Here is a 26,736-nt window from a genome sequence, read left to right as displayed (position 1 = left end):
TCTTTGTCAGTTGTTCTCCTTTTGATAGCAATCAGTGATCTAACGTACCACTGTTTTAATAGTCCCACATGATGTGTGCGTGTGTGTGTTAGTGTGCGTGGGGGGTTCTTATTCCCACAGTTCTCCCGCCTGATCTCATCAGTCGGATGAGGAGGCAGCTCCCGGCATAACTCTGGACAATGTCGTGTGACTCCCAGAAAATGTGGACAAAGAGAGGAAGACGTTCAATAAACTGTGTTTGTGTGAAGGAGAGTACATTTTGTACAGTCCGTGTGTGTGTGTGTGTGTGTGTGTGTGTTTTATTTTTGCTCTAACCATGTGTAAGCAATAAGTAAAGTAGGGATAAAATATCTCCAGCTTTCACAGGAGTGTGTATGCCTTTTGTAACTCTCACATCGTGCGTTTGTGTATTTGTGCTGGTGCGTCTTCATCAAACCTCACACTCACATGTTCCACATTGCGTCTGATTGGGCAGGAGTGACTGTCATTTCCTCTCCAGCTCCCGTCTCATTTCCTCTCTTCCTCTCTCTGTCACCCAGGTCAAACTTATACAGAAGCCTCTCCTCTCCCATCCATTGCTCACTTCCCTCAAAGACAGTTTTCTCATGCAGATAATGAAGCGTACTTTCCACCCTGCCAGTCAGAGTATTGTATCTCACTGTTTTACACCCGTGATCTTATTGAGCGATTTATGTACTTATATTGCACCACTCCCAGGGCTCCCATTTATGTCATTCTAGTACTGAACGCTTGAGACTGACGAACATGCCTGAACATGTCTGGATGGACACTAGAGAAACTGCAATGTTGGCATTTCCATGTTTGCTTTATTTTGCAGAGCTGTTGTTTGCTGCTTCAGCTTAATGGTGGTTTCATAGCATTTTCACATAACACATGAAAGATCTTTGGTTTGAACCTGGGAGCTGGCACAGATCCCTGCATCAGAAATGGCTTCTGGTGTAAAAGTCTATCAAACCAAATATTCAGTTCAATTGAATTTTATTTATATGGCACAGTAGCACAGTTCCCTCAAGGCATTGTTTGGATCCGCATATCCAGATATGCAGCTCTAAACAACTTCTGTTATACAGCATATTAATGAGTTAAAGGTCACTAATTTTATTATTGACTTTAAAGTCTTGACTTTATTACCCCATGATCATTATATAAAGGACATAAATTCCTCTTCATGTTCCAAAAGCCAGTGAAGTTTTAAGAGTTGGCTCATATAATTCTTACATTATCCAGCCATACTGGAAAACGGTAGCTGTCAAACACAGAAACATTGCTTGTCTAATGTGAGAGACACCATGTACATAGAGCCTACTGGTAAGAGCATGGAAAGGAAAATGACCTATACGCGTACTACAAATCATCAAAACATTGGAATACATGAGCATAAAACTTGTATTTAGCGTAAAAGAGTAAGTTGAGGTTGAATAGTTTACAACTGACGTTTCTGAAGCAAAGAATTGTAAACCATAAATACCACAAGCAGCAGCCTGGAGATAGTCTGCTGGTTGTCTTGCCCATGTTGGTTTGAGATCAAAGTCCTTCAGAAATTTCTGTCTCCTGTAACCCCTCCTCTGTCTCCTTGACAACTTTCCCCATTGTTTGAATAAGACACCAAAGAAATAACAAAAGGGTGAGTGACCACTCTCTCCTCTTTACAGGAAAAAGAAATACCACAATAAAAATGCCTGCAGGTTTTTATTGGAGCCTTTATGGCACTGGATTTGAACCAAGCGCATGAACACTGGGTGCCCTCAAAGCCCGCTTGATAAGACAATATGTACGAAGTGTATTTTTCTATCTTTGCTGCCTAAGCTCTCCTTTTGCTCCCTGTTATTCTGTCTCGTGTGGTTTTCTCCACGAAGTTGAGATGGTTGGGAATTCTTTTGTTCTTTTTTCCTCATTTTTTGGCCTAATAAACAGTCGAAACTACAAGGGGGGCCAAAGAGCTCGAGAGGATGATGTGTAACATGGGTCACAGGTCAAATTCAAACCCAACATTGCGGTTGAGTGGCGGGTAGTTGAGTCCATTGAGCAACATTTGATATACAGTACATATGACATTTATTGCATGTCTGTCTGCCCTAGAAGGGATACCTCATCTGTTTCTCATCTGCCTTTTTTTCTCTCTTGATTCAGCTGGGGGAGTATTTTTTTTCTTATCTAAATCAAATGTGCTAGGATAGATTATATTGTACAGACGCTTCTCTTTTTTGGCTATATATATAGTTATTAGAAAGTAAAATGTTTTTTAAAAGCTCTATATATATATATATATATATATATATATATATATATATATATATATATATATATGTATATATATATATATATATATATATATATATATGTATATATATATATATATATATGTATATATATATATATATATATGTATATATATATGTATGTGTGTGTGGGGGGGGGGGGGTAAATATTGTGCATTTGATGTAAAGAAGTTGGGACAGGGTAGGACAAAAATTGGAAGAAAGGAATGAAGGAGGAAGATGAAAAAGGATAAGAGGAATCACGGAATGACTTAGACATTTTGACTGTAGGCAGCGTGAGTTGATGAGGAGGAAATCCCTCTCTGCCTAAAGAGGCTTCCTCCGAGGGGCTTTAAAACGCATGGGGCTGCCGTGGATCTTCAGCTCACCACTGATAGAAAACAGATCCACCAGCTGTTCAGTGGAAATGTTGTATGGATGGGATGTGAAGGGCGGGGTAATCGAAACTTGCAGTATGAAAATTAAAGATGACTTAGTATATGTAGCTTTTAAAGGCATTAACTGTCTTGTCAGTCAAGAAGTAACATCATAATGTTCTGGAAACCACATGAAGTTGCTTAGAGAACATTAAAATTTACTTTGATTTTGATACTGTATTGACTTTCCTCCGCCTTTCCCTGCAGTTGTTACAGTCCAGCTCCCCAGCAAAAACCTTTAAACTACTTTAAATGAAGCTGGTAGGGTCAACCCATCCAGGGTTAGAGTAAATGAGGTCATTTTTGTGTGTTGGAAAACCCAAAGGGTAAAGTTTTTAATCTAGTAAAAATTCCTAAAACAGGAGTGAATGTTAATCCCAACCTAATCTTTAGATGAGTCGCCAATTACGTGTTGGATGTGAATTGTTCGATAATTAATAATGGCAAGTAGCTTAACCCTAAATCCATAATGCTGTTTAACTATGCTAATCAAAGAATAGTTGAACAGTTCCCCAAAACTCAATAATACCAATAAAACTACCTCTGAAGTCTTTAGTGGTAATGACCCCAAGCCCTAGATTTAACCCCACCCCTAACCCTATAACCCCACCCACACGTACATCAATATTTTGGCGCACGTGTTTTGTGTACATTTCTGCAGGCACTGCGGAAGAGGTGGCATGTATCTAATCAGCAGCAATGGCAACATCTGGGCCCATTGCATACACCACTGATCATATTGACTACACACGCAGGGTTAATTTTGCTTTTAAAACTAAAACAAAGCTGCATTTTAATTGGCCATTGAGTGCGTTTCTCTTTTTGTCTTTATCAGACTGTGTGCAGTGTTACTGCTTTATGGTTAGGGTTATATTTTTACTTGTTATTTTGCCATAATCTTGACAGCACCTTAAACTGGTGAATAGAGATATTTTTCAAAATGAATACAGAAAAGTCCTTGTTTTTAAAAAAAAATACCTTCTGGAAGAAATCTGGATAGTTTTTGATGTGTTGTCCAAAGATCAAGTTGGCATTTGTTTGCTTATTTAGTCTGCAAAATAACCCAAAGCACCACCCAGTGTCTGTTTTTGAAACATTTCGTTTGACCTTCTGCATCTCCATCTCTCTGCAGTGATTTGTCCATACAGTGGAGTCAGCTGTCCAGACCTTACTCCTCCACTGACCGAAGCAGCTCCCTGGGCTCCATGGAGAGCTTGGACACACCTACACCCACCACGCAGCCATACTCAGACTCCCATAATTCACCAGTCGATCCCACCCTCTTCAACAATAAGAGAGACTCTGCCTACAGCTCCTTCTCCGCCAGCTCAAACACATCTGACTACACGACAGTCCCTCTCAGACCCGGTGAAGCCAACTCAATGGATAACCTCTTGTCTTGTCAAGGCTACCCTGTTAGAGACACCTCAACCCTTTGCGAGTCACCTAGTGAGGGCAAAGATGAGGCACCGCTGATCACACAAAAGTCCAGATCACTGACTAGGCCGAGACCAAGGCCCATCGAGGTAAAAGAGAGACCCTCGTCCTGCTGCTATGAGCAGGAACGGAGGGGTGGAGGCTTTGAGATTCTAAGAAATGGAGAAACAGGAATGGAAAGAAAAAGGAACCCTCCTCAGCCTCCAACCAGAAAAGATAGTTTTAGGGCAACCCGGAGTCATCCCAATTCCACCAACCCACGTTGTGCTTCTGCTCCTATTGAAAGTTCTGGTGTTTCTTCTTATTATGAAGAAAATAAGCTCTCACTTAATCTTGAATCAGGAATGCATAATGGCTTCCCTGCACCAGGAGGAGGTCAAAGTGGGAATTTCGAGAAGGATACTTTGGATACGCACTGTATCCAGACGGAAAATATTAGATTTATAAAATGTGACACTAGTGCTCATAAAGACTACAACTCAGAGAGCACCTCAGAAAAGCTCTCTGAACCACTGACAACTTCCTTAAATCCCAACCTCCACTCTGATTCTGACACCTTGCCTGCAGAAGCCTCCACCGAGGTTCAAGAGCAGTCCTGCATCTCCCACACTCAGACCAAGCACTGCTCTACTGTGCTACACAGGCACAGCGCTCCCGAGAAGCTCCTTGCTACACAACTTCAATTGCTGCAGTTTAACAGTGACAGCCCTTCTGTGGAACCATGCAGTCTATCAAACCCTTCTGAGCCCTCTTTGTCTCCCTGCAGCAGCCAGTGGTCCCCTTCATCACTTCAGCCAATGAGTGAACACCAAGAAGCTTCTCAAAACCACCTTCATGCCACGTCAAACAAATGGGGAGGTAGCCGATGCTCAACCCCAGGATCTGTGTTCTTCGAAGGAGATGGAGATGACAAAGATTCAAGAGAGAGGCTGAATGTGAATGGCGGTTCTCTCACACCGGATCAGCATCACGTGCCATGGGGTCGCTCTGTGAGCATGCCAGGGGAGAGCACAGGATCATCAGCACAGGAAAGACTGAGCTCTGAGCAGATGCTTGAGCGGGACTTTGAGCCTCTTAGTGCTGCTGCAAGTATGGATACCTTACTGGATGAGCAAAGAGCAGTGGACAGAGGAAAAGGTGAAGAAAAAAAACAAGAAGTTGTAGAAGGTGAGGCAAGTGCAAAAAAGTCCAACTCTTCCAGGAACCATCGAAGGAACCGCCGGCGAAGCGAGAGATTTGCCACCAACCTGCGCAATGAGATTCAGAGGAAAAAGGCCCAGCTTCAGCGCAGTCGAGGTCCAGGAGGGTTACTGTGTAGTAGAGAAACTGTCCAGGAGGAGGATCCAGATGTCAATGAGGAGGGAGATGCAGAACAGCCAGCCCAGGAAGACGGTGCCAAGGCTACATTTGCCATTCCTTCTCTTCCCCAAGATTCCCAGACCTCAGAACCAGTCATACCATCAAACACCTCAAGTGAATCAGACCGTGATGTCTTAAAGACTCAGTCTCCATCCCTAACCTACCCTCAGAACAATAGTTTATCCAGATCTGTCCAAATTCTGGACCCAGGCGCCCCGAGTTTTGGTGTTGGCATCCGAGTTGTGGAGGAACCAGCTCCCGCTGGCAAGGCCCGCCGTTGGCGTTGGACACCTGAGCACAAACTCCAACCAGAACCTGATCAAGACAGACAGTGCAGAGTTTCCAATGAGAGCGTTTTAGGAGTAACAGGGTCTCGTCATGGAGTTTGTGCTTTCACCTCATCATCTACATCAACATACGGCCGCTCGTCTTCAGGTTCTCGAACCGAGGATTCTGATATCCTTCCGTTTGCAGATAGAATGAAGTTTTTTGAGCAAACGAGCAAGGGCGTGTCTGTTTCAAATGCCCTGGGGTCTATCCGGAGCACCAGAGGGGGAGAGCCTCCAAACCAAAGGAGATATTCCTATCAGGGGGGACCACAGGAAAGCTCCCTGCTTTCAAACACTGTGGAGGCCAGGAGGCAGTCTGTGAGTAACAGCAGGGAGAGGCGGAAAGAAAAGGAGAGGGAACAAGCGAGGGAAAGGGAGGAGAGGTTGAGGGAGCGAGAGGAGAGGCTAAGAGAAAGGGAGAAGCAGCAGGAAAAGGAAAGACAAGAGAGGGAACTGGAAATGGAGAGGGCAAGGATGAGGGAGATGGAGCGGGAGAGAGAGCGAGAGGAGCGGGTCCGACAGTGGGAAAGGGAAAGGGAGCTCGAGCTGGAAAGGGAAAAAGAAATGGAGAGAGTGAGAGAACGAGAGCGACTCCAAAATCAAAGAGAGAAAGAGCTTGAGAGAGAAAGAGAGAAGGAAAGGGAAGAAGACTGTCAGCTCACCTCTCATCAGGAGTTTTATCGTAGCTGTGGCTTCACAGTAAAAACTCAAGACTTCCAACAACACAAGGAGAACTTCCACAACTTCCAGCCCAAACCTCAGATATTCTCCCACAGCCAAACCCAGAGTCACGTCCCACGATCAGCTTTTTATCCAGTCAGCACCCCTTCCCAGCGACCAGAGAACCGACAAGCTCTGCCCCCGGGATTCTCAGCACAGAGTTACACATCTGCAGAGGTAAGAGGGATGCTCCAAGGGTCTACTCCATTTTTTTTACCTTGCCCCAACTAAGTGAGCAGGAAACATGGTAATACCCCAGATACGACTATACAATAGCATCAGCAAAGTAGAATTCGTTTACTGTCCCCTTTTAAAAACGAAACAACCCTCATTGACTTGTTCACTTCATATTTTGCCTCTGCCTCACCTGCAGTAACCCTACTACTAATGGTTGCTTTATGTTGTAAGGTGAAGACTCCAAAATATTAGAAAGAAACCCCAATTAAATTACCTCCATGAGCAAGCACTTGGCTACAGCGGCAAGGAAAAACTCCCTTTTAACAGGAAGAAACCCCAGCAAAGTTTCTACCTCCATATTTTAATTCTTGGCCTCTGTTAAAGGATCTCTGTGGGATTACAGTTTAAAATATAATAATGTAATATAATAATAGTAATAATAAGGTATAAAACATCTAATTTTCCTATAGGAAAATCACAGGTGAAACATTTAAGAGCAGTTGGAAATAAAATAAAAAAATAAAAAATAACAACAATAATAATAACAATAATATTCATGAATAGCCAGGAAGTTGTTTTTTTTTTATTTCTTTGCACAATAATAATATGTAATACTTTTTTGATTGCTCTACTAACTCTTTTGTGTTGGTTTTATATGTGTAAAAGTACTGGCAGCAGCCAGTGAAACTCCTTCAAAGATTTTTTAAAAAACTTGACCTCTGACCTCAAGGTCAAGGTCACTGAAATTTAAACTCGTCTGAGATTTTTTATAATTACACCTATGTTATTATTTTCCGGATTCTAGGGTAATTTCCTTATGGGATTACCACATTCACATGATTTTCAGAAAACTTGACCTCTGACCTTGACCTTGAGATTCCTGCCCGTCACATGACATGTGCACCTAACCGTGGCAAAAGGTTAGTCTACAGCGCTGATTTTGTTTGTAGGGCTTTTTAAGGCCTTAAAAAAGCACCTTAGTTAACGTTTGAACTAAGCAAAACTGTTATTTTATGCTTGAGTAAGTTAAACCTCGCTTTAAAATAATGGTTAAAAATACTTATCTCAGTCAGTCAGACTTTATGATTTTTTTGTTGGGTTGAATGCCAATTTATTTTTCTTTTTTGTGTAAAACACCTTTTTATGCATTCACAAGTGGCGCTCAAGCTAAACCATTGTTCGCCATAATTACCAATGAACTCATTTCTGTGTTAATGTTGCGTTATCATATTGAGGCGATGATCCTGAGAGGCAGCCTGCCTAAGTTGAATCACAGCCAGTGTTCCAGCAGCATTGAAACTTAGTACCTCTTTAGAGAGTGAAAAGTAAACTTTTCTGCTGGACCAAGCTGAGATGACCACCGGAGACCGAAAACTATCTCGCTCCTTTCAACCAGCACCACAAAGGGATCGAGTGGCCTCGCTTGGATGTTGGAGCTAAGCGGCCGCTCGGTCCAAGTGCTCCGCGGTTGAACAGTGGGTTTGAAGCCGAGCCTCTTATCCTGCATGCGGTCACAGTCTGAAATTCTCATTCAGCGGATTGTTGCAGCAGAACTTAGAGAGCGAGAGAACGAGCAGCGGCGGGACACTTGTGTCAGCGATAATAGCGGCGTAGGGTTACATCTTTACCACAAATTGATCCGACTTAGGGGGGCACAGACCCTCTTCTGAACTTTTGCTTCTTCTGTGAACTCCTGCACATTCGTGCCCTCATCATTCGACACCAAGCAATCCACACTGACATTTGTTTTGGACTAAATGTATTTTGAGTTCAGCATATGTTTGGTTCAGGACACTTCTGTGAGGGTACGCCACACCAAGGCCTCCGGGGAGCCGTGAACCTCGGCCTCCTCCGTGTCGGCATTCTTCTCAAGTCAAAGGTTGCCGGTTAGATGCCACAGCGATAACCCCGTGTGTTTAACTCTGCTGCTGACAAGGTCCATTGTTTTTTAGTGGTAACAGATGTGCTGGATGGGTGATAAGGGGAAACCCTAATATCCAGGTGTCGGTGTGACGGTCAGCCTTAAAATTCACTCATTTCACACAGTTCCCTTTTGTATTGAGAAGTGAGGTTTATGCTGTCATTAAGGTGTGTGTGTGTGTGTCTGTGTGGTCATGTTTGTGTGTTTTGGATACAGGACGGAAACCAAAATCTTTGCAGCCACTTTTATTATTTGTGGTCTGTCACTGAGTGAAAGGAGGCCGGCTGCGCCTTTAAATTCAATTGATGTTTTACAAAATCAGATTCCTTTTTTTTCCTTCTAATTTTACCTCCCACGTCATTACAAAAACACACAATGTACTCTTTGAAGCAATATATCCTTCCCCAAAGGCCATCAGTTATTATTTATACTCAAAATGAAACAAATTCATGTTAATCACTGAGCTGGCAGCGGATTACGATCAGTTGGAAGACTTGACTTGGTTACGAAATTATTTTTAGATGAAGCTGTCAATCCAGCCGTGTTTCCAGTAGAGATGGACCGATCCGATATTACGTATCGGTATCGGTCCGATACTGACCTAAATTACTGGATCGGATATCGGAGAAAAATAAAAAATGTAACCCGATCCATTAAATATCACGAAAGCACCTCACAAAACTTGCAACACGCCGTAACTCACCTCAGAACGTTAGCACGTCGGAGCAGTATGCATCACGTGATAGAGCGGCTGTGGCATGCGGGACCTGTCGGTGGTCTGGATAGCATGTGGAGCTTCGCTAGCAACCCGGCATTTCATCTCCGACAAAGTTATCCCCGAGAGAAGTAAAGCAAGTGTGTAAGTCCATCTCTGAATGTTTGTAAAGCATTCCTGCGTTAAGCTTAACAAGCGACTGCCTCTCGCTCTCCTGCTGCTACTTCAATCATGAAACTGCTTAATGATCAGCTGATCAGCTTTTCTGTCGCGAGTCCGTCTCTCTTGTTTGTTTTTGGTCCACTTTGCACCAGAAAGAGGAAACCAGCGGCTGAACAACAGCAGCACGTTTAAGCTTGATAAGCTGTTGTTAGAATTTATTTAATATTACTTTCTACACCAGGATCTTTTTCTACGTAGCTGACGCTGGTAACTGTGCAGGGGCGGATCTAGCAAAGTTTAGCCAGGGGGGCCGATAGGGCATTAACTGGGAAAAGGGGGCACAAAGACATACTTTTCTTTCTTATTCTCATTTAAAATGTCGAGCTTTTAATAAGTAATTATCTGACACCCAAAGTTTTAATTTGATGTAAAAGGAATAGAAGTCAATTACTGTATATAGTGACTATTAAGTCTAATATATACCCTAGTAAGCTATAGTACTTTTTCCTTTGGGAAGGTACCATCTGTGCAGTCTGCAATTTTGTTGAAGAAAGATGTTGAATCTATTTAATATTTCTTGAAAAATAATTGATTTCTGTGCATTTTTTTTCACACTGCATCAAATTAAGGTTGATTACGTCGATTAAGCATCATGAGGTGGAGCGTGAGGGGTGGTTCCCTATTTTTTATTTATTTATTTTTGTTGTTGCTGGGAGTTGGAACCCTATTAGTTAGGTTGCTTAATATTTACGCTAAGTACTCTTTAAAATACCAGAATAGGGAGGATGGTGTAGGTTTAAGTTTATTAGATTGATCAGTATTGCTGATTTTTTGCATACAGGTATAACAGAATAGCTTTAGTGTAGTTGTTGTTTTAAACTTGAGTATGAACTTATACAAAATGCACCAAGATATTTAAAAAAACTGTTTTGTTGATTAAAAAACACTATATCGGATTCATATCGGTATCGGCAGATATCCAAATTTATGATATCGGTATCGGACATAAAAAAGTGGTATCGTGCCATCTCTAGTTTCCAGCTTAATATTCTTCTATCAGTCTGTTTTTAGCTTTGGCATGATTTTATACACGAGGTGATGAGGAAATTGGACTAAGACCAGCCATAGCATCCACTGAGGGATGTCTGCGAGGTGGGAACAGGGCGAGGCTGAGGCAGCAGTAGAGTCGTGAGCTTCGAGAGATCTGCACGGTAGCCACGTAAAGAATGATAACGAACCGAACAGCATCACCAGGAAGCAGACTGGGTGGGAGTCGATGACAGATGGACAAAAACGTTTTTACATCCACCACAGTGGCAGAGCTACAGAATAACGAATGTAAACAACCTGGTTAAATGACAGCAGCCATCAGTTGTTCTGTGTCCAGAGGGAGGGCATGGGGTCTACTCCACAACATTTATTTCACAGCTTAAGCATTATTCTGCAGTTTCAGACTTCCTGTATAAAAATGTTTCTCTTGTATAACAGTTATGGCCAAAACGTGTCATAAATAGTGCTAAGTCCCTTTTAATAATAAGTCAAAGAGCCATCCAAGTGCTTGTGAAATAGAGCTTGTTATTAGTTGTTATCTTTTGGTTTTATGCTCTGCTGACATCAAGTGACGGCCAAATATGTAAAATTCACTTCCAGCTGTGCCAACAGAAAAACCATCTGAATGTTCTGATTTGCATCACAGACAGTCAGAAAATATTCCTCCACAGCTGTGTGTGTGTGTGTGTGTGTGTGTGTGTGTGTGTGTGTGTGTGTGTGTGTGATGAGAGTGCAATGAGTTCGCTCACTGTTTCCCTTGTGTAGTCACAACAATTTTGGAAGCTTCTGGAAAATTGTGTAAAAGTCTTAAGCCACCCCTTCATATGTCTTCATATTATTCCATCTGACACTTGAGTTCACAGCCTGAACTGTCTTAGGCAGCTAACTTCTTTACGTAGTCTTCAGGAATAGTTCTTCAGGCTTCTTGAAGGACACTCAAAGCTCTTCTTTGGATGTTGGCTGCCTTGAGATGATCCTACACTGCTTCAAGTATATTGAGCTTTGGTCTCTGGGGAGGCCAATCCCTGACTGATAGTGTGTCACTTCTGGGTTTTTCTGTCCAGGTATGCTTTTACTACACTGACAGTGTGTTTGGGGTCATTATCATGGTAAAAAATAATGAAGTTGTTGCCAGTCCGACACTTTACAGATGATATTGCATAGTGAATCAAAATCTGATGGGATTTTCTGTCTTCATTATTCCATCAATTTTGACAAGATCTCCAACACCACCAGCTGAAATGCAGCTCCCAACCATGACAGAGCCTCTACCATGTTTTACAGATGGCCGTAGACCCATCTCCTGACTTCCTCCATACATATTGTCAGTGATTTGAACCAAAAATGTAAAAAAATGGATTCATCACTCCATCAGACCTGTTTCCACTGATTTTCAGTTTTCAGTTTCTCCCTGTTTTGTTTAAGAAGGTCCACTGAGACATTTCCGATGAGGCTTCAGTGAACAGTAGATGGATCAACTGAAGAAGGCCTGGAGAGTGATTGCTCAAGACCAATTTAAAAATAAGTCCAGCTCCTTGGAAGCAAAATATGTTTATTTTACTGACATGCAATAGTGGCTCTGACTGTAAAATAGACAACAGTGCAGGAGATGAAAGGAGCGATCCATCCTATCTAAATAAAATCTTAAGTGAACAAACAAATCTACAAAAGCTGCATGTACTACAAACAGAAACATCCTGCAATAAAGCGAAGATGAGGTTAGCAATCTCTTTAACTGCATCCCAGGAAACTGTTACGTGCAGGGAGAAAAGGACCCAAATGCAAAGCAAAAAAGAGCAGAACTCAAACACAGAACGACAACGAGGCACGCAATCCAAGCAGAGAGCAGGAACAGTCCATCAAAAATGCTGTCCACAAAGAAGACAGCCAGGGGGAGTGATCAAAGGATGATTCACAGCAAACTGACTTCAGGGTAAACCCTGTGTTTTCAGTGTTATGAAGGTCCCGCTGCCTTCCCTTCCATTACAAAACGCAGCCTTACTAAACAGTCCTCACTCGAGCACATGTGATATGATGAAGAAAGAAAAGTTATAAATAGGAAGACAACAAACAACTCGGAGTGGAAAATGTACAGATGAAGAGATTTACAATTAAATCACACAAAAATACACAACAAATGTTAATATAATTATTAAAAGTCAGACAAATGCGTTTTTAGAAGACAACTTAAATATGGTAGAGATGGAGAATATATTAAAAACAAAAGTGCATTTGAAGCTATATAACAATAAAAAGTTGACTCATTGTAGTTCATCAAGTTTGGTTTTAGACTTAGAAATACTTCACACTCAGCACAAGTTACCTCCACCTCTCTAAACCCCGTCACCACTGCAGGGTGGAGTAACACACCAATTTCCCTTCAGCTGGGACGTGTGCTGAACATCACTCAGCTCCAAATTGAAGCCTTCCTTCATTCCTTTGGTGTTATTAACCGCCATTAAATCTCTCCACAGACTTATCCTGCCAGGCAGCAGGAAACAAGCAAGCTCAACAGGAAGTACAGCCTGACCGAGAGGTGAGCCGCTTCCTTCTTCTCCCGCACCTTTTTTTTTTCCCCTTCTTCTTTCTGACCTGGTTATCTTCACGTATTTGCTCACGGCCTTTCTTTTCACTCGCTCCATCCCCTGTGTGGTTCTCCGGAGGCGTTTAGGTGCGGTCGGGCCATTGTGCACTGGCGGGCGGAAATCCCACTCAGTCATGCTGTGATTTGCCTGTAATGAGCTCTAAGTGTGTGGAGTAATCACGCGTGCTCCAAATGTGACCATAATGATATGTGGTTGGATGTATGTTAGCGGGAGGGGCATTTAGGACGCATAGTGCTCGTTAAAGGGCCTCTGCTCGGATTTGACCTGAGACCGAAACAGCTCAGTGAGCATGGTATGCACAAAGGAAACATTTACTGTAATTGAACCGCTTTCACTGTCTCTGTGTTTTTGCTTTTTTTCAGGAATACTCCCTCTGGAAATGTCCATCTTGTCTTTTGTTACTTGAACTTTGATTGTTTTTATTTAGCAGTTTATTTTAACAGGAAGACTCAATTTTGGGGGGCAAACAAACTGTTTCCAAAAGCATTTTCAAAACTTTAACAGTATACACACTTTACAAATAGAGCACAATGTCATCAGAAGAATTAGTGAAAAACGTGGCATTTGGAACCAATTCAAAACAAAATTTTCAACCCAACCTGCTCTAAACCACCTTTTCTGTTCAGTTTGAAGGTTTGAAGCACGTTTTCTCTCAGCAGCAACTCCTGTATTTCAGTTTTAAATAGAGGATCAAAGATGCATGTGTTTTGTGACGTGCAACTGTAAGAACCTCCTGCCAGCATGCATAAAAGCAAGCACAAGGCTCACGATTTCAGTCTGTATAAGTGCAGTCGATAACTGGCAAGCACTTCATTTTATTTTTGCTTCTTTGATAAAGGAAAACATCATTACTTAGGGTGTAGTCAACAAGATTGACCATTTTCATGATCTTGGTGTCAAATCATACATATACGTTCACTAGACACTTTATTAAGTACACCTTGCTATTACAGTGTTGGACAGCTTTCGCCTTTGCAGCTACTTTAATTGATCATAGTGTAGATTGAACTAGGTGCTGGAAACATTCCTCAGAGATTTGGATCCATGTTGGTATGACAGCATCACACAGTTGCTGCAGATTTGTCAGCTCCACATCCATGAGAAGAATCTCCCGTTCCACCAGATCCCAAAGGTGCTGTGTTAGACTGAGATCTGGTGACTGTGGAGGCCACTTGAGTGTGGTGAACTCATTGTCATGGTCAAGAAACCAGCTGAGATGATGTGAGCTTTGAGACATGATTTGGTGTCCTGCTAGAAGCAGCCATCAGAAGATGGTACACTGTGGTCATTAAGGGATGGACACGGTCAGCAACAATACTCTGTGGGGTTTAAATGATGCTCAGTTGGTACTAAGGGGACCAGCGTGTATCCACACACTGTTACACCGACACCTGAACCAATGATACAAAGAAAAACCTCAGCATGCCATCTAAATGTCGTGTGAATTGTAGCCCCAGTCTCCTGGTCTTAGCTGACAGCAGAGGCACTCTGTGTGGTCTACTGCTGCTGTAGCCCATGTTCTGCGTACCTTGGATGCAACGAGTGGTTACTTGAGTTGCTGTTACCTTCCTATCGGCTTGAAGCAATCTGGCCATTCTTCTTCACCCACCCACTGTTTTCCTCACTGGACATCTTCTCTTTTTAGACCATTCTCTGTACACCACAGAGATGGTTGTGTGGGAAAATCCCACACAAATCAGCTGTTCCCGAAATACTCAGACCAGCCCGTCTAGCAGCAACAATCATCCCAAACTCAAAGTCACTTAAATCTCCTTTCTTCATCATTCTGATGCTCAGTTCATGCAGTCTTTGGACATTGTCATAATAAATGTTTTTTGCAGTCATTTGGCGTTTGAATTGAACTGTTTTTGTTCAAATTTAGACAAAAAGAAACCGAAGAAGTTTTTAAATTGTAAATTTCAGGCTTTGTCAAAGTTAGAAATATAGAAATCACAGGCAAAGGCCAAAAATTCACGTGGCGTGAATGTGAGAAACAGCTAGGCTAGTGTTGACTAAGCCTTTCATCCTCAGCTGAGCTCTGTTACAAGGAATTTGTGTCACGATGTTTCTGAGCTCTTCCTTTATCTATAAGCTTGGCTCACTCTCTATTTATTTATAAAATAACCTTTCTCGTGTCACTCTACTTTCTCCACAACAAAAGGGACTACCCAAGCTGGAGGCGGGAGTCCAGACCTCCAGAGAACATCGGTCAGTACCAGCAGCACCTCCAGCAGCCTCGATGGGGCCTCAGACACACAGACAGCAGCACCGATGACCACAACGGCTACGCTTTTGCACCTCCACCAGCTCCTCTTTATCTCAGAGGTCGAGCCATGTCCGAAAACGACCTCCGCTTCGACAGCAGCCAGCGCTGGTCCCCTTCAATTTCCATGGCAACCAGCCAGACCCTGAGTGAGGTGGAGGAAGGCAACATGAGACGTGGAGATGCATCAAGTGTTTCCAGGCAAAACAGGAAGAAGACACCCCCTCCTCCAAGACCACCACCCCCAAAGTGGGAGCAGTTCCACCGCCGGCGAGCGTCTCACCACACCCTGTTCGCCTCCTCATCTGCTTCTGCTGCTCCTCACTCCATCCCTGCCTCCTTCAACTCTCCAGGGGCTCACTATTCAGCCCACTCGTCCACCTACATCCCTCCACCTGACACTTCCAGGCAGAGGTCCTTCAGTCTTCCTCCAGAGAGGCAGGAAGTGGTGGAGGGCGGGTGTCCGAGATGCAGCTGCAGTCAAACCCAGGAACGCACAATCGCCCCGTCCAATCAGAATCAGCCTCAGTTTCAGGAACGCCTCATTACCGTTGCTCCACCTAGCCCCATGTTCTCCAGGAGGGGATTCAGGCCGGTGGCTCCGCCCCATAGAGAAAGGGAGGCTGAATCACCTCTGCCGCCTCCACCGCCTCATCCTCCTTCAGTAGCAAAGGAGAACAGTGTGAGCAGGTGAGACTGGAGAAAATGCTGATGTTTATAAATAACTTTGTTTTTTTATTAAATGTTGAATTATTTGTTTTAGAAAAGTCAGAAAAACGAGAAGAAAAAACTTTTGCATAACAAAACAAGAAGATGATCGATTCCTGTTCTCAGGCATAGAAAACCAGTAAAGATCAATATTTGATGGGCTAATATCAGTCACTGTTAATATTTTAATCAGTGTTACTTTGAAAAAGGAATTAATTATAGTTACTAGTTACTTCTTCAAAAAATTAACTGAGTTACAAGATTCGAAAAGTAACTATTGCGTTACTTTAAAGACATCTTTAACCCTCTGGGGTCCGGGGTATAATTGGTCATTTTTGACTACTTTTGATTTTCTCTCTACATTTTACCTTTAAAAACTATTTACTTTGCCTTGTTTGGTTTCATTCTTTTCAGCACAACCTCACGTGTGTGAAAGTACAGTTATGTTTTCATGTTGACATACTGCATTGACACCATTGATCTAAAATCAGACAAAAAAACATAAAATCCAAGTAGAAATTTACATTTTTTACTGTAAATGTGACGAAACTATTGAGGAAAAAACGCTGTGTATTTATTGTTTATCATGACTCTGGTTTTACGTGGCCTCTCAACACAATTTAAAAACTGGTATATGTCACCTTGTTGCTTTTGTCATCTTAAAGTGGTCATGTGATTGGCTTACCACGACTACTTTATTCTTCCTCAGTGAAACAGCAGCACTCATGCGCTTGTTTGTCCCCTGAGCTACAGGTGTTGTTCCAAAAAGTGATTGTCGAGCAGAAAGTGATAGCTGAACGCGGGAGCGCGCAGCTGCTTAAAGCTGTAGCACCCAGTTTACTTACGTAGACAGCTACTTCCGTGCAACTGTAACGCCGTTATTCCCATCACTGATTTTAATAGACTCCTAATTCCTGTGCTTGGTTTACTGATGTGTCAGATTATTTTAATTCTCTTGTTTCTCTGTAGTTCATCTGCGACGGACGTCAGCTGCAGCCCAGACCACAACAAAATTACAGTCAAACCTTACAAACAGCAGCCCAGCGTGAGACCTGGAGCCGAGTGGGAGAGAGCTTCAGCCCCCAGGGTTCACAGCGACACGGCGACCCCTCCTATTTTAGAAAACGGAGGTGTCATCGAGGCTTCCAGTAGATATGCCAGTCGAACCGACTGCGAGCAACTTCGTGTGGACAGAGGCTTCCAGATGGAAGATCAGCAGAAGATCCTTGAAACAGGAACCGAATCAGAGACGACCCTCAGCCCGAGCCCGGAGCACAGCCTGGAGGCTGACCTGGACGTCCCCCTAGAGACCGACATCGATGACTTCCAGGAGGAGGAGCTTCCGGGAGAGGACATTCCCATCACAAGCGAGCTCCCGTGCTTCGCCCTCCCTGTCACGGTCCTGGAGACGGACATCGACACGCTCCCGGATTCTGAGGCATCTCCGTCAGGCAGGACAAGGGTGGAGAGCAGCTCCCTGGAGGAGGAGCTGGAGGGTGGGGAGAGCAGCAGCAGAGAGGGGCTGAGCCTGGAGGAGCTCTTCCCCCAGAGCAGTGAGGGCGAGTCGGGCACAGAGAGCTGGAGAGAAGCACAACCCGTAGAGCACAGCACAGACAGCCTGGATAGGTATGAGAGAAGAGAGTGTGTGTGTGTGTGTGTGTGTGTGTGTGTGTGTGCGTGTGTGTGTGCGCGCGCGTGCGTGTGTGTGTGTGTGTGTTACACAGACCATTTGATTTGTACAAGACTTAACTGTTCTCATCACTAAGCTCATTCTGTTTCCCACAACCTTTCCAAAAGACTTGGTTCTTCTCTGTTAGGTTTACAGATGGTTCGTAGTCGCAGGCACAGGTGCATGGTGGGTAATTAGCACCACATAGAGTGCAGACGGGTTCATTTTTTTAAATCTTAAAACTGAAAAATCAACAAAGAAACATTTGTTTTTCATTTTTGTCTTCACTTTTTTTAATGAAGTGTCTTTATTGTCACTGTACAGCAATTTTGAATGCAATCTCACCAACAGTCCTAAAAAACATATAAAACTATATAAGATTTAAAAACAGATTTAAAAAGGGGGAAAACATAAAAACATTTTTTTTAGTCTGTTTGCCCTTTTAATTGCTCTGCCCCACCTGATGGTCACAGATTAAACAGGAGGTGACCGGGCTGGGAGAGATCTGTGATGATCTGATTATGATATTAGGCTGTCTGAACTGTGTAGGTCCTCACAGTTTCCAATCATTTTAACCCTTGATAACACTGATAACCCTCTGGACCTTTTTCTGTGCCACCACACAACAAGGAAACCCCACGTGGAAGCAGTATGTTAAAATGCTATCTATAGAGTTGAAGTAGGAAACCAACAGTCTCAGAGGGATGTTCTTCCTCCTGAGGACACTCGGGAAGTAAAGTCTCTGCTGTGCTTTCTGGGATCAGATCCTCCTTGATGTAAACTCCCAGAAACCGGACGTTTGTGACTCGCCTCCACATACTTCCCACTGATAATTAAAGACAGCACCTTTTGTTACGAATGTGTTTAGGAGCAGGTTGTTATCTCTGTGAACGGACACAGTACCCTTCTTATCTTTAATTTCAACATCGTACGATCCTTTCCAAAGGCCTGGATTGGACCCTGACAAGTTCTTTGACTTAACACTGAAAACTTTTATTTTAGCTTACCTGTAGTCCAGACAAAGCCGTATAGATGGAAGCGGGTCAAGTTACCAAAAAACGTAGTTAAAGTAATTGTGAAATTCTAAGTCATGGATTTATTTTTAATATTTCAACCCATTATGTTGAAAAAGAACTCCCCTAAGCATTACACAGTGTTGAAAAAACAAAACAAACTTCACTGTCCTCTCATTTGGCTTCATGTTTCACAGTTTTGGAGCAGAGTTGTGCCGAGATGCCGCTCGTTAATGTCTTGCCTCATTAAACCCACGTAATTAATTGCACTTCTTTTACATGCACCTGTAATCTCCGTGTTTTTACAGCTTTGTCTGTTTTGCACCTCTTTTTGTCTTTTATCACTGTGGGAATAACATAAACTCCCCTGCCGGTGCCTTCTCCACAGGCGGTCAGGAGCTAGCTCCAGCTGTTCGTCCTATTACAGCACATCAACGGCCAAGGCTCAGATCCTGTCGCAGATGAAGGACTTCACAGATAACAGAGAGCGCGACAAGGATGACGAGCTGACCTACAAGGTAATTCATGCGACTGCTGTTTGAAGAACGGGTGTGGTGGAGATAAAGGGAGAGGACCGCTCCTGGTTATTGGGCTTTAAGTTCTTCCTCTGTTGTGTAGAAACAGCTGATGGAGAGCCTCCGGAAGAAGCTGGGAGTGCTGAGGGAGGCTCAGAGAGGACTGCAGGAGGACATCAGAGCCAATGCACAGCTGGGAGAGGAGGTAAGGACGAACTCATTCACCTGGTCATTATGTCAGCACAGAACAACACACTTATTAACATGTTGTATTTTTCTTGTTCAATCAGATTAAAAGAAAAGTACCTTTTTCTTTTTAAAGCAAAGCTGTTTATTGCTTTGTTTTAGATGGTTTTGTGTGGTTAAACACACAAGAGTGGTTAAACGCTCTTGTGTGGTTAAACACAAGAGATCTAATGTGCTAAGAAGAAGTGTGATGTGTAGCGCTGCAGTAACTGCACAGAGACGAAGCTGATGAAAGAGCTGTTGAAGCTTGGTTAAGAAGGGAGGTGCTCATCAGTGAGCGGCAGTTTGCCTTCACTGGCTTCAAGAGTACTACAGATGTGATGTTTGCTTTCTTGTGTTGATGGAGAAGTATATGATAGCGAGAGGAGCTGTGGTCCTGCATGAGGAAGTCAGGAGGGGCAGAGAAGTATGTGAGGGTGGTGCATGTATGAGGACAGCGAGGAGGTGTGCGATAGGAGTGACAGATGGGTTCAAGGTGGGGGTGGGATGATATGCACGATCTGATATCCTCATGTTGGTGTCGTTCCTGATAAAAAAACAAAACAAAAAAAAAACTAATTCTGGTCCAGGTTCACCATTGCAAGTGACCAATCACATTGTAGTGATAGGGGTTAAGGTTAACCAAACTATATCCTTAACCACAACTGCATCCTAACCCCCGCCCTGAGCCTGACCCGGACAGCCTCTCCTCCTAAGTGTACGTCATCAGCATTTTTGTTTTCTGTGACATCATAACAGTGTGATTGGTCAGATGCAGTGTTGATCCTGGACACATATTATGATGATCCAGGAACAACACCAACACAACGATCACACAGACTGGGATTATAATAGTGATCGGCTCTGAGCCCCTTTTTCTATTGACTGATGAGGACAAGCAGGAGTCTCTGTGGACTGTGATGTTTGCAGACGACGCTGTGATCAGTAGTGAGAGTCGTGAACAGGTGGGAGAGATCCTGGAGTGGAGGAGGTATGCTTTGGAGAGGAGGGGAATAAAAGTCAGTGGAAGCAAGACAGAATCCATGTGTGTGAATGAGACGGAGGCAGGTGGATAGGTAAGCATGCAGGGAGTGGAGGTAGAGTTTAAATACTAAGAAAAGAGGAAGGCCACAGAGAATGTTTATGGATAGTGAAGGAGGACGTGCAGGTGGTTGGTGTGACAGAGGAGGATGGTAAGGATAGGGTTTGATGGAGGCAAATGAGCCACTGTGACAAACCCTAAAGGAGAAGACATTTAAGGAAGTGTTTAAGAAACACGAATGAACAGTGCAAATATGAGTGTAAGAGTGTGGGGACCTTTAAAGCTAATAGTGTTCAGCCTGCTAGGTTTTTTTCTTCACTTAAATTAGCACATTGTGTTGGATTTTCTAACCAATAGGAGGCTACAAAAACCAGACAGGTTTATTTGAAAAGTTCGTGGCAGTTATTTTTTTAATAGCATCTTATGGATGCAGAATGAAGAAGCGTGTTGATGCTGGGTAAGGTTTCACATCCACTGCATCAGCTCTGTGTTTCATCAGCTCTGTCCATCACGTCACTGACTTACAGTAAATCTGCTCTTCCTGTTTGCTCTCAGGTGGAGAGCATGGTGGTCTCCGTGTGCAAGCCCAACGAGGTGGACAAGTTCCGCATGTTCATCGGCGATCTGGACAAGGTGGTGAGCTTGCTGCTGTCGCTGTCCGGGAGGCTGCTAAGGGTGGAGACCACGCTGGACACACTGGACCCTGATACGGAGCACCACGAGAGGGTGAGGGTGATGAGGGTGGAGAGAAACGAGGACAAGAGCAGATGTAGACAGAGTGGACTTGTAGTGCATCGGGCTTTGTTTTTAAAATACCTCTATTCTCCCTCTCCCTCGCTCTCTGCACTGCAGCTCCCCCTGCTGGAGAAAAAGCGTCAGCTCATGAGGCAGCTGTCCGAGGCTCAGGACCTGAAGGACCACGTAGACCGCAGAGAGCAGGCTGTGAGCCGTGTGCTGGCCCGCTGCCTCTCTCCAGAGCAGCACAGAGACTACAGGTGGGATATATGCCCAGTGTGGCAACATAAACAAACCCACCGGTGGAGAGTTCTGGTGAGAGCTCACTTTTCTTTGTAAGAGTGTAGTCAGGAGCTCTGGAATGGGTTCATCTAGAGACTGGAAAGTGTCACAGATCCTGCAGCATCTGGTGAGTTCTCTCTGGACCTTTGAAAATCCAGTGGAGATGGTCTAAAGTATCACGCCAGACCGTATCCAGGTCGCCAAGGGAAGCCAGGAAGCCAGATATCTCTAAAAAGTCTGGGTCATGTGCATAATGTGTGTTATGACCTGGGTTTTCAGTGGGGTTGTCTCTGAGCATGCACCTGAGCTCGTGCAAACCATGGGAATCTGACTGCTTCACTAAATATAAGCTGAGCTCAATACATTTTCTTGTGTTGAAGGGCAGCATGTGACAGACACTAAAGCATGTTTACTCCATAAATCAAAGTATCAAAGCTCAACATTCTACCCCAAACATCTTAATAATATTCACTGTGGGTTTTTTGTGTTTTTCCCTTCGGCAGCCACTTTGTGAAGATGAAGGCCGCCTTGCTGGTGGAGCAGCGGCAGCTGGAGGACAAGATCCGACTGGGAGAAGAGCAGCTGAGGGGGCTGAGGGAGAGCCTGGGACTGGGGCTGGGGCTGGGAATGGGCATGGGCATGTCGATGGGATATGGACAATATTAGGAACAACAAAGCTTGAAAGCGGAGAAGAAGGAAGGGTTTTTTTGTAGACTTTACTTGGATATGAAGAAAAGGAGATTTGGTGATTACGATTTCATCTGTCTGAGAAAAGGATGCCATCCTGATCAATTTTCATCGTGAACCTCCGCTCTTATTTTGAAGGAAAACTGCATCACTTGTTTTGAGACCAAGTATGAAACCATTGCTAGGAGCTGATTAACTTGGAAATAACTGGGCTGGCTCCATCTGCAGATAGCGAAATCGTCTCCTTGTCTAAAACTGACTGCCTCACAGATTTCTGAAGTCTTCATGTAGCTTCACATTTAGCACCTCGAACTACTTTTTTAAGGATTAGCAGACCTGTACGCAGAGAATTCAGGTCCAACACAAACAGCTGAATCAGCACCCTGCAAGGCTCTAAGTAGGTGAGAAGGAATGGAGGTCTCTCAACAACAGAGACCAGGAGAGAGGCACGAGTCCAAGGTGTCAAAATGAAAAAAGACGGGGGAAAAAAAGACTGTTATTATCATTAACTACAGACTGCAGTGGATGGATAAATCTAAAGATATACCAAAACATATCAACAATTAATCTCCAGGATATGCGATCTGAGAGCACAGAGCATGCTCAGTGTTGGAAATGGGGGGCGATCTGTGAGTGAAACAGCTGGTGAAGATTCATAGTGAGCGGCTTCTCGTGGACCGAACGAACACGTGAGAAAATGTTGTACCCTCTGCTTCACGTTATGAACCACGTACTGTAACATTTATTGTCCTCTAACCAGTATCGCGCCACGCTGCCAAAGACATTTTTGCTTGTTGAATGTGTCACTAAGACGCTGCTCACTTTGTTGTTGTTGTTTTTAATGTATTTAAATCTCCTGGTTCAGAGAATTAAAGGATTTTTTTGGTGCTTAACTTAACCACACTAAAGCCAATATTGTGAAATGCCATTTGCAGGATTATTAACAGCTAAACATGTCATTTCTACAGCCTTCAGCAACACATATACTGTTTTATCTAAGCATCATATTGTCATATCACTTTATATTCTTTTTACTGTAATGTCTGTGGCTGTAAAGATGTGTTACTGTGTGGAGTTTGACACTTCACTGACTTGTTCTGCCACGGAGTGACCGTTATGTACAGAAGATGCGTGTTTATAATGTATATAGCGGTTTTGATATTTGAAATGACTGGAATAGGTTGTAAAAGATGAGAAAGAAGACCGGAAGGAGTTGAAGTTTACTGTATATTTTGGCAGTGGATGAATCCAGTGTTTGGTTTGTGTTAAACTAAACTTTGTGTATCCTTTTTCATTCTTTCTGTCCAATAAGCTTGTTCAAGCAACTGTAAAGTTTTAAAAATGTTTTTAAGTCCACCATTTTTGCCCTAAAATTTGTATTCGAGTCCCAAATGTTGTATAAATTTTGGCTATTTTTGATAAGAAGATTCAAACCCTGTCAAACCCTTTCAGTATATATAAGGTTACATCTAGCAGCCAGTTAGCTTAGTTTAGCATTGATGACAAGCCCGACTCTTTCTGCCAGCAAAATTAAATAATTAACACATTGTATTTTGTTTATTGATCCATAAACAAAGGATTGAAAGTGTGAAAACTGCAGTGTTTTAAAGCTCTACCTCTTGATGCTAATGGAGCTAGCATCTTGGTATTTAGGATTTAGCGGCTAATTGTTTTAAGTTGTTTATTTTAGCCTTGTTTTAAAGTTCAGCTCAAATTAAACAAAACCAATCTAATCACTGAGTCATAAAGTAAATGTTAAACACCAATTATTATAAAAACATAAGGTAAGTATCACAATTGATACTGGAACAAAAGTGTAAAGACCTAGCTACTTAACGTAATTGTTTTAGCTTGTTTTGGTTTTGTTATAACTTTTAGGTTAACCATAAAAAACACAAAATAAACCATAAATAACCAACCTAGATACAATGTGTTAAATATTGAGCTTTAAAGTGCAGTTTGTACACATTAAACAAACAAAATGCAGTGTTCCCTTGTTTCAAGTCTTTCTGCTAAGATAAGCTAAGCTAACACGCTCTTGGAAGTAGATTGATATATGTAGTATCAGTTTTCTCATCTACATTTTATCTAGAGAGCAGATACAGCCCGTTTTAAAACTGAATTTTGTGGTTTTTGTTGACAAAATGGAGAGAATTCAGCTTTCCTGAAAGAGAGAAGAACTTCTAGTTAATTGTTTATTGTTACAACCCTCCATTAAACTTTAAAACAACTTCTGTCTTGTAATTTGGGATTTGTTGCCAAAATCCAATTCCAAGCTTTTTCCGCTGGCCTAAACCTCAGAAAGGAGTCCAGACCTGCCTGTCTGAATAAATACAAATTCAAAACTAGAAGAGCAAACCCCATTCCAAAGATTTCTAAGGAAAGTGATGCTGAAGGGAAATGAAACGGCTCTGAAACGCTTTGGTCCAATCTGTTTGATCATTTAATTATTGATCAACTGAAACAAAGAACAAACCTACATTTTATTCCATTATCATTTCATTTTCTTAAGATGTCCAGTTAAACTTAAAACTGTGTTACTCCCATGTTTTGTACATATTAAATGTATTCCTGCTCTATAAATTGACTGGAAATGTACTGATTTGAAAGGAGAGGGACAGAAAGTTGCTTATTGGACCTGAGAAAGAGAATAATTCTTCTGTTCATGTTTCCATCTGTCATTTTGATTTAATACAAACCATTTTTTGTCTCTTTTTGTAACATGCATTACTGAAAAGGCCTGTTTTATAACTGCAAAAACACTCATCTGAGGAAAAAGTACCATAAATAATAATAATGATATTTTAAACCAGCTTTGGGTCTCCTGCTGTGATTTATGCCCTCATGGGTAAAAGCTCTCTTTATATCAACTTGTCCGGTGCTGAAATGCGTTTTCCTCTCGGGGTGGGGCCATTCTTCAAATGTGGTTGGACGAAATACGGCTCGGGATAAATGGAGGTTGACTGATGACGAGGGGGAGTCATTCAGCAGCTCTGCGGGATCTGGGGAGTTCTCCTGAAGGGAAATGATCTCTGTGTCATTAATACTGATGCTCTGTCTAAATTGCTGAATGGAGCAGAGGCCAGGAAATACAATATTAACGTACAGTGTCGTGAGTTGTATGTTTAAGGAGCAAAACCGCCCCAGTTTAATGTTTTGGTAACTCCCAAAATTATTTTTTATATTGGTTTAATGGTTAATCCACCAGATACACAAGCTATTTAACTAAAATGATGTTCTTAATGTTAAAATATAATTATTGTTATTAATGAATTCTGAAAATTACCATTTATAAAAAAGACCAAACAAACTAAAGTACATTATTATTATTATTATTATTATTATTATTATTATTGTTGTTGTTGTTATTATTTTGTCCAATTGCAGTTAATTACTTGCATTCCTGAACAGAAAAAAATTGTATTTGTATTCAGCGCTTTCATAAAAGCCAAATTTTTATGCATTTGCTACTACTAAGGTCATGTGGTTTAAGGTCTTTTGTCCTATTCACTGGAAAGTGAGTGAAAATAAAAATGGGTGTCATTTTACAGATTCTGCACTCAGGTCCGTATCAGTGAAATGCATCTAGATTCTGCTCTTTTTCTGATTCTGCCCATTTCTTCACTTTCCCGATGAACTTGCATTTAAATCCAGCCCTCTGTACTACTGCAGTCTCTCTGTGCCTGAGTCCTTTTCACAAAACATGAAATCACTGTTTTGTACATTTTAACACAATTGAATCCCCACATTTGTGAAAGTCTGTAACAAAACCATCAAATCTGATCAAGGTTATTTAAATGCTGCAAAAGAAGAATGGATTGGAATAAAAAAAAAATACATATCCTAACCTTAATTACTGCGGGAGAATAATGGATGATGCTCATAGTGAATAAAAAGTAAACTGACTGCATTTTTTGGACAGAGATTCACTTTTAATGTCTATTTTATAATATAATACAGATACATAAAAAAATACACTCCAAAATAGAAGAGTCCATGAAATGTACAAATGTGCAAAATATTAATAAAAAATTATAAAAATTGAGGCAACTTTGCCTATAGTACAATGTATAGAATGTATGAAAAGATCTTTACTGCAGATACTAATTTTACTAATTTAATAATACTAATTTTGTGTTGTAAGATTATAAGTTTAAAACATTTTTAGAATATAAACTGCTTCTCTTTACAGCTCCTCACTCCACCAGGGCACTTTCTGATAGTGTGCAAATGTGGTGCACGTACTGCGGCTATCATACAGACAACTAGGAGGTCCAAAGGTTGGCCTACCTATTATTGGCTGAGGTTTTAGTAGAGTTGTGGCTGAAACACATAAAAATATATTATTAATTTTAATCTCCCCAATCAATTTTTGAAAAGTAACTAAGTAACTAATTACTTTTGA

The 26,736-nt window shown here is 42.2% G+C and overlaps 1 protein-coding gene across 1 annotated transcript in view; it reads left to right on the top strand.

Moving 5' to 3' along the window:
* shroom4 (shroom family member 4) overlaps positions 1 to 25,144 on the top strand; it is a 99,598-nt gene extending 74,454 nt beyond the window's left edge. Inside the window, exons 4-12 of the mRNA XM_082519507.1 lie at positions 3,849 to 6,738; positions 13,061 to 13,122; positions 15,354 to 16,145; positions 17,133 to 17,789; positions 19,234 to 19,363; positions 19,464 to 19,565; positions 21,183 to 21,353; positions 21,480 to 21,622; positions 22,148 to 25,144. Coding sequence (XP_082375633.1) covers positions 3,849 to 6,738; positions 13,061 to 13,122; positions 15,354 to 16,145; positions 17,133 to 17,789; positions 19,234 to 19,363; positions 19,464 to 19,565; positions 21,183 to 21,353; positions 21,480 to 21,622; positions 22,148 to 22,310 — 5,110 coding nt within the window. The 3' untranslated portion in view covers positions 22,311 to 25,144. The remainder of the gene's footprint in view (positions 1 to 3,848; positions 6,739 to 13,060; positions 13,123 to 15,353; positions 16,146 to 17,132; positions 17,790 to 19,233; positions 19,364 to 19,463; positions 19,566 to 21,182; positions 21,354 to 21,479; positions 21,623 to 22,147) is intronic.
* The last annotated feature ends 1,592 nt before the right edge of the window (positions 25,145 to 26,736 follow it).

Source organism: Aulonocara stuartgranti (assembly GCF_965226115.1).
Source record: "Aulonocara stuartgranti genome assembly, chromosome: 3".
NCBI classification, from domain to species: Eukaryota; Metazoa; Chordata; class Actinopteri; order Cichliformes; family Cichlidae; genus Aulonocara; species Aulonocara stuartgranti.
This window is presented reverse-complemented; position numbering and strand designations above follow the sequence as displayed.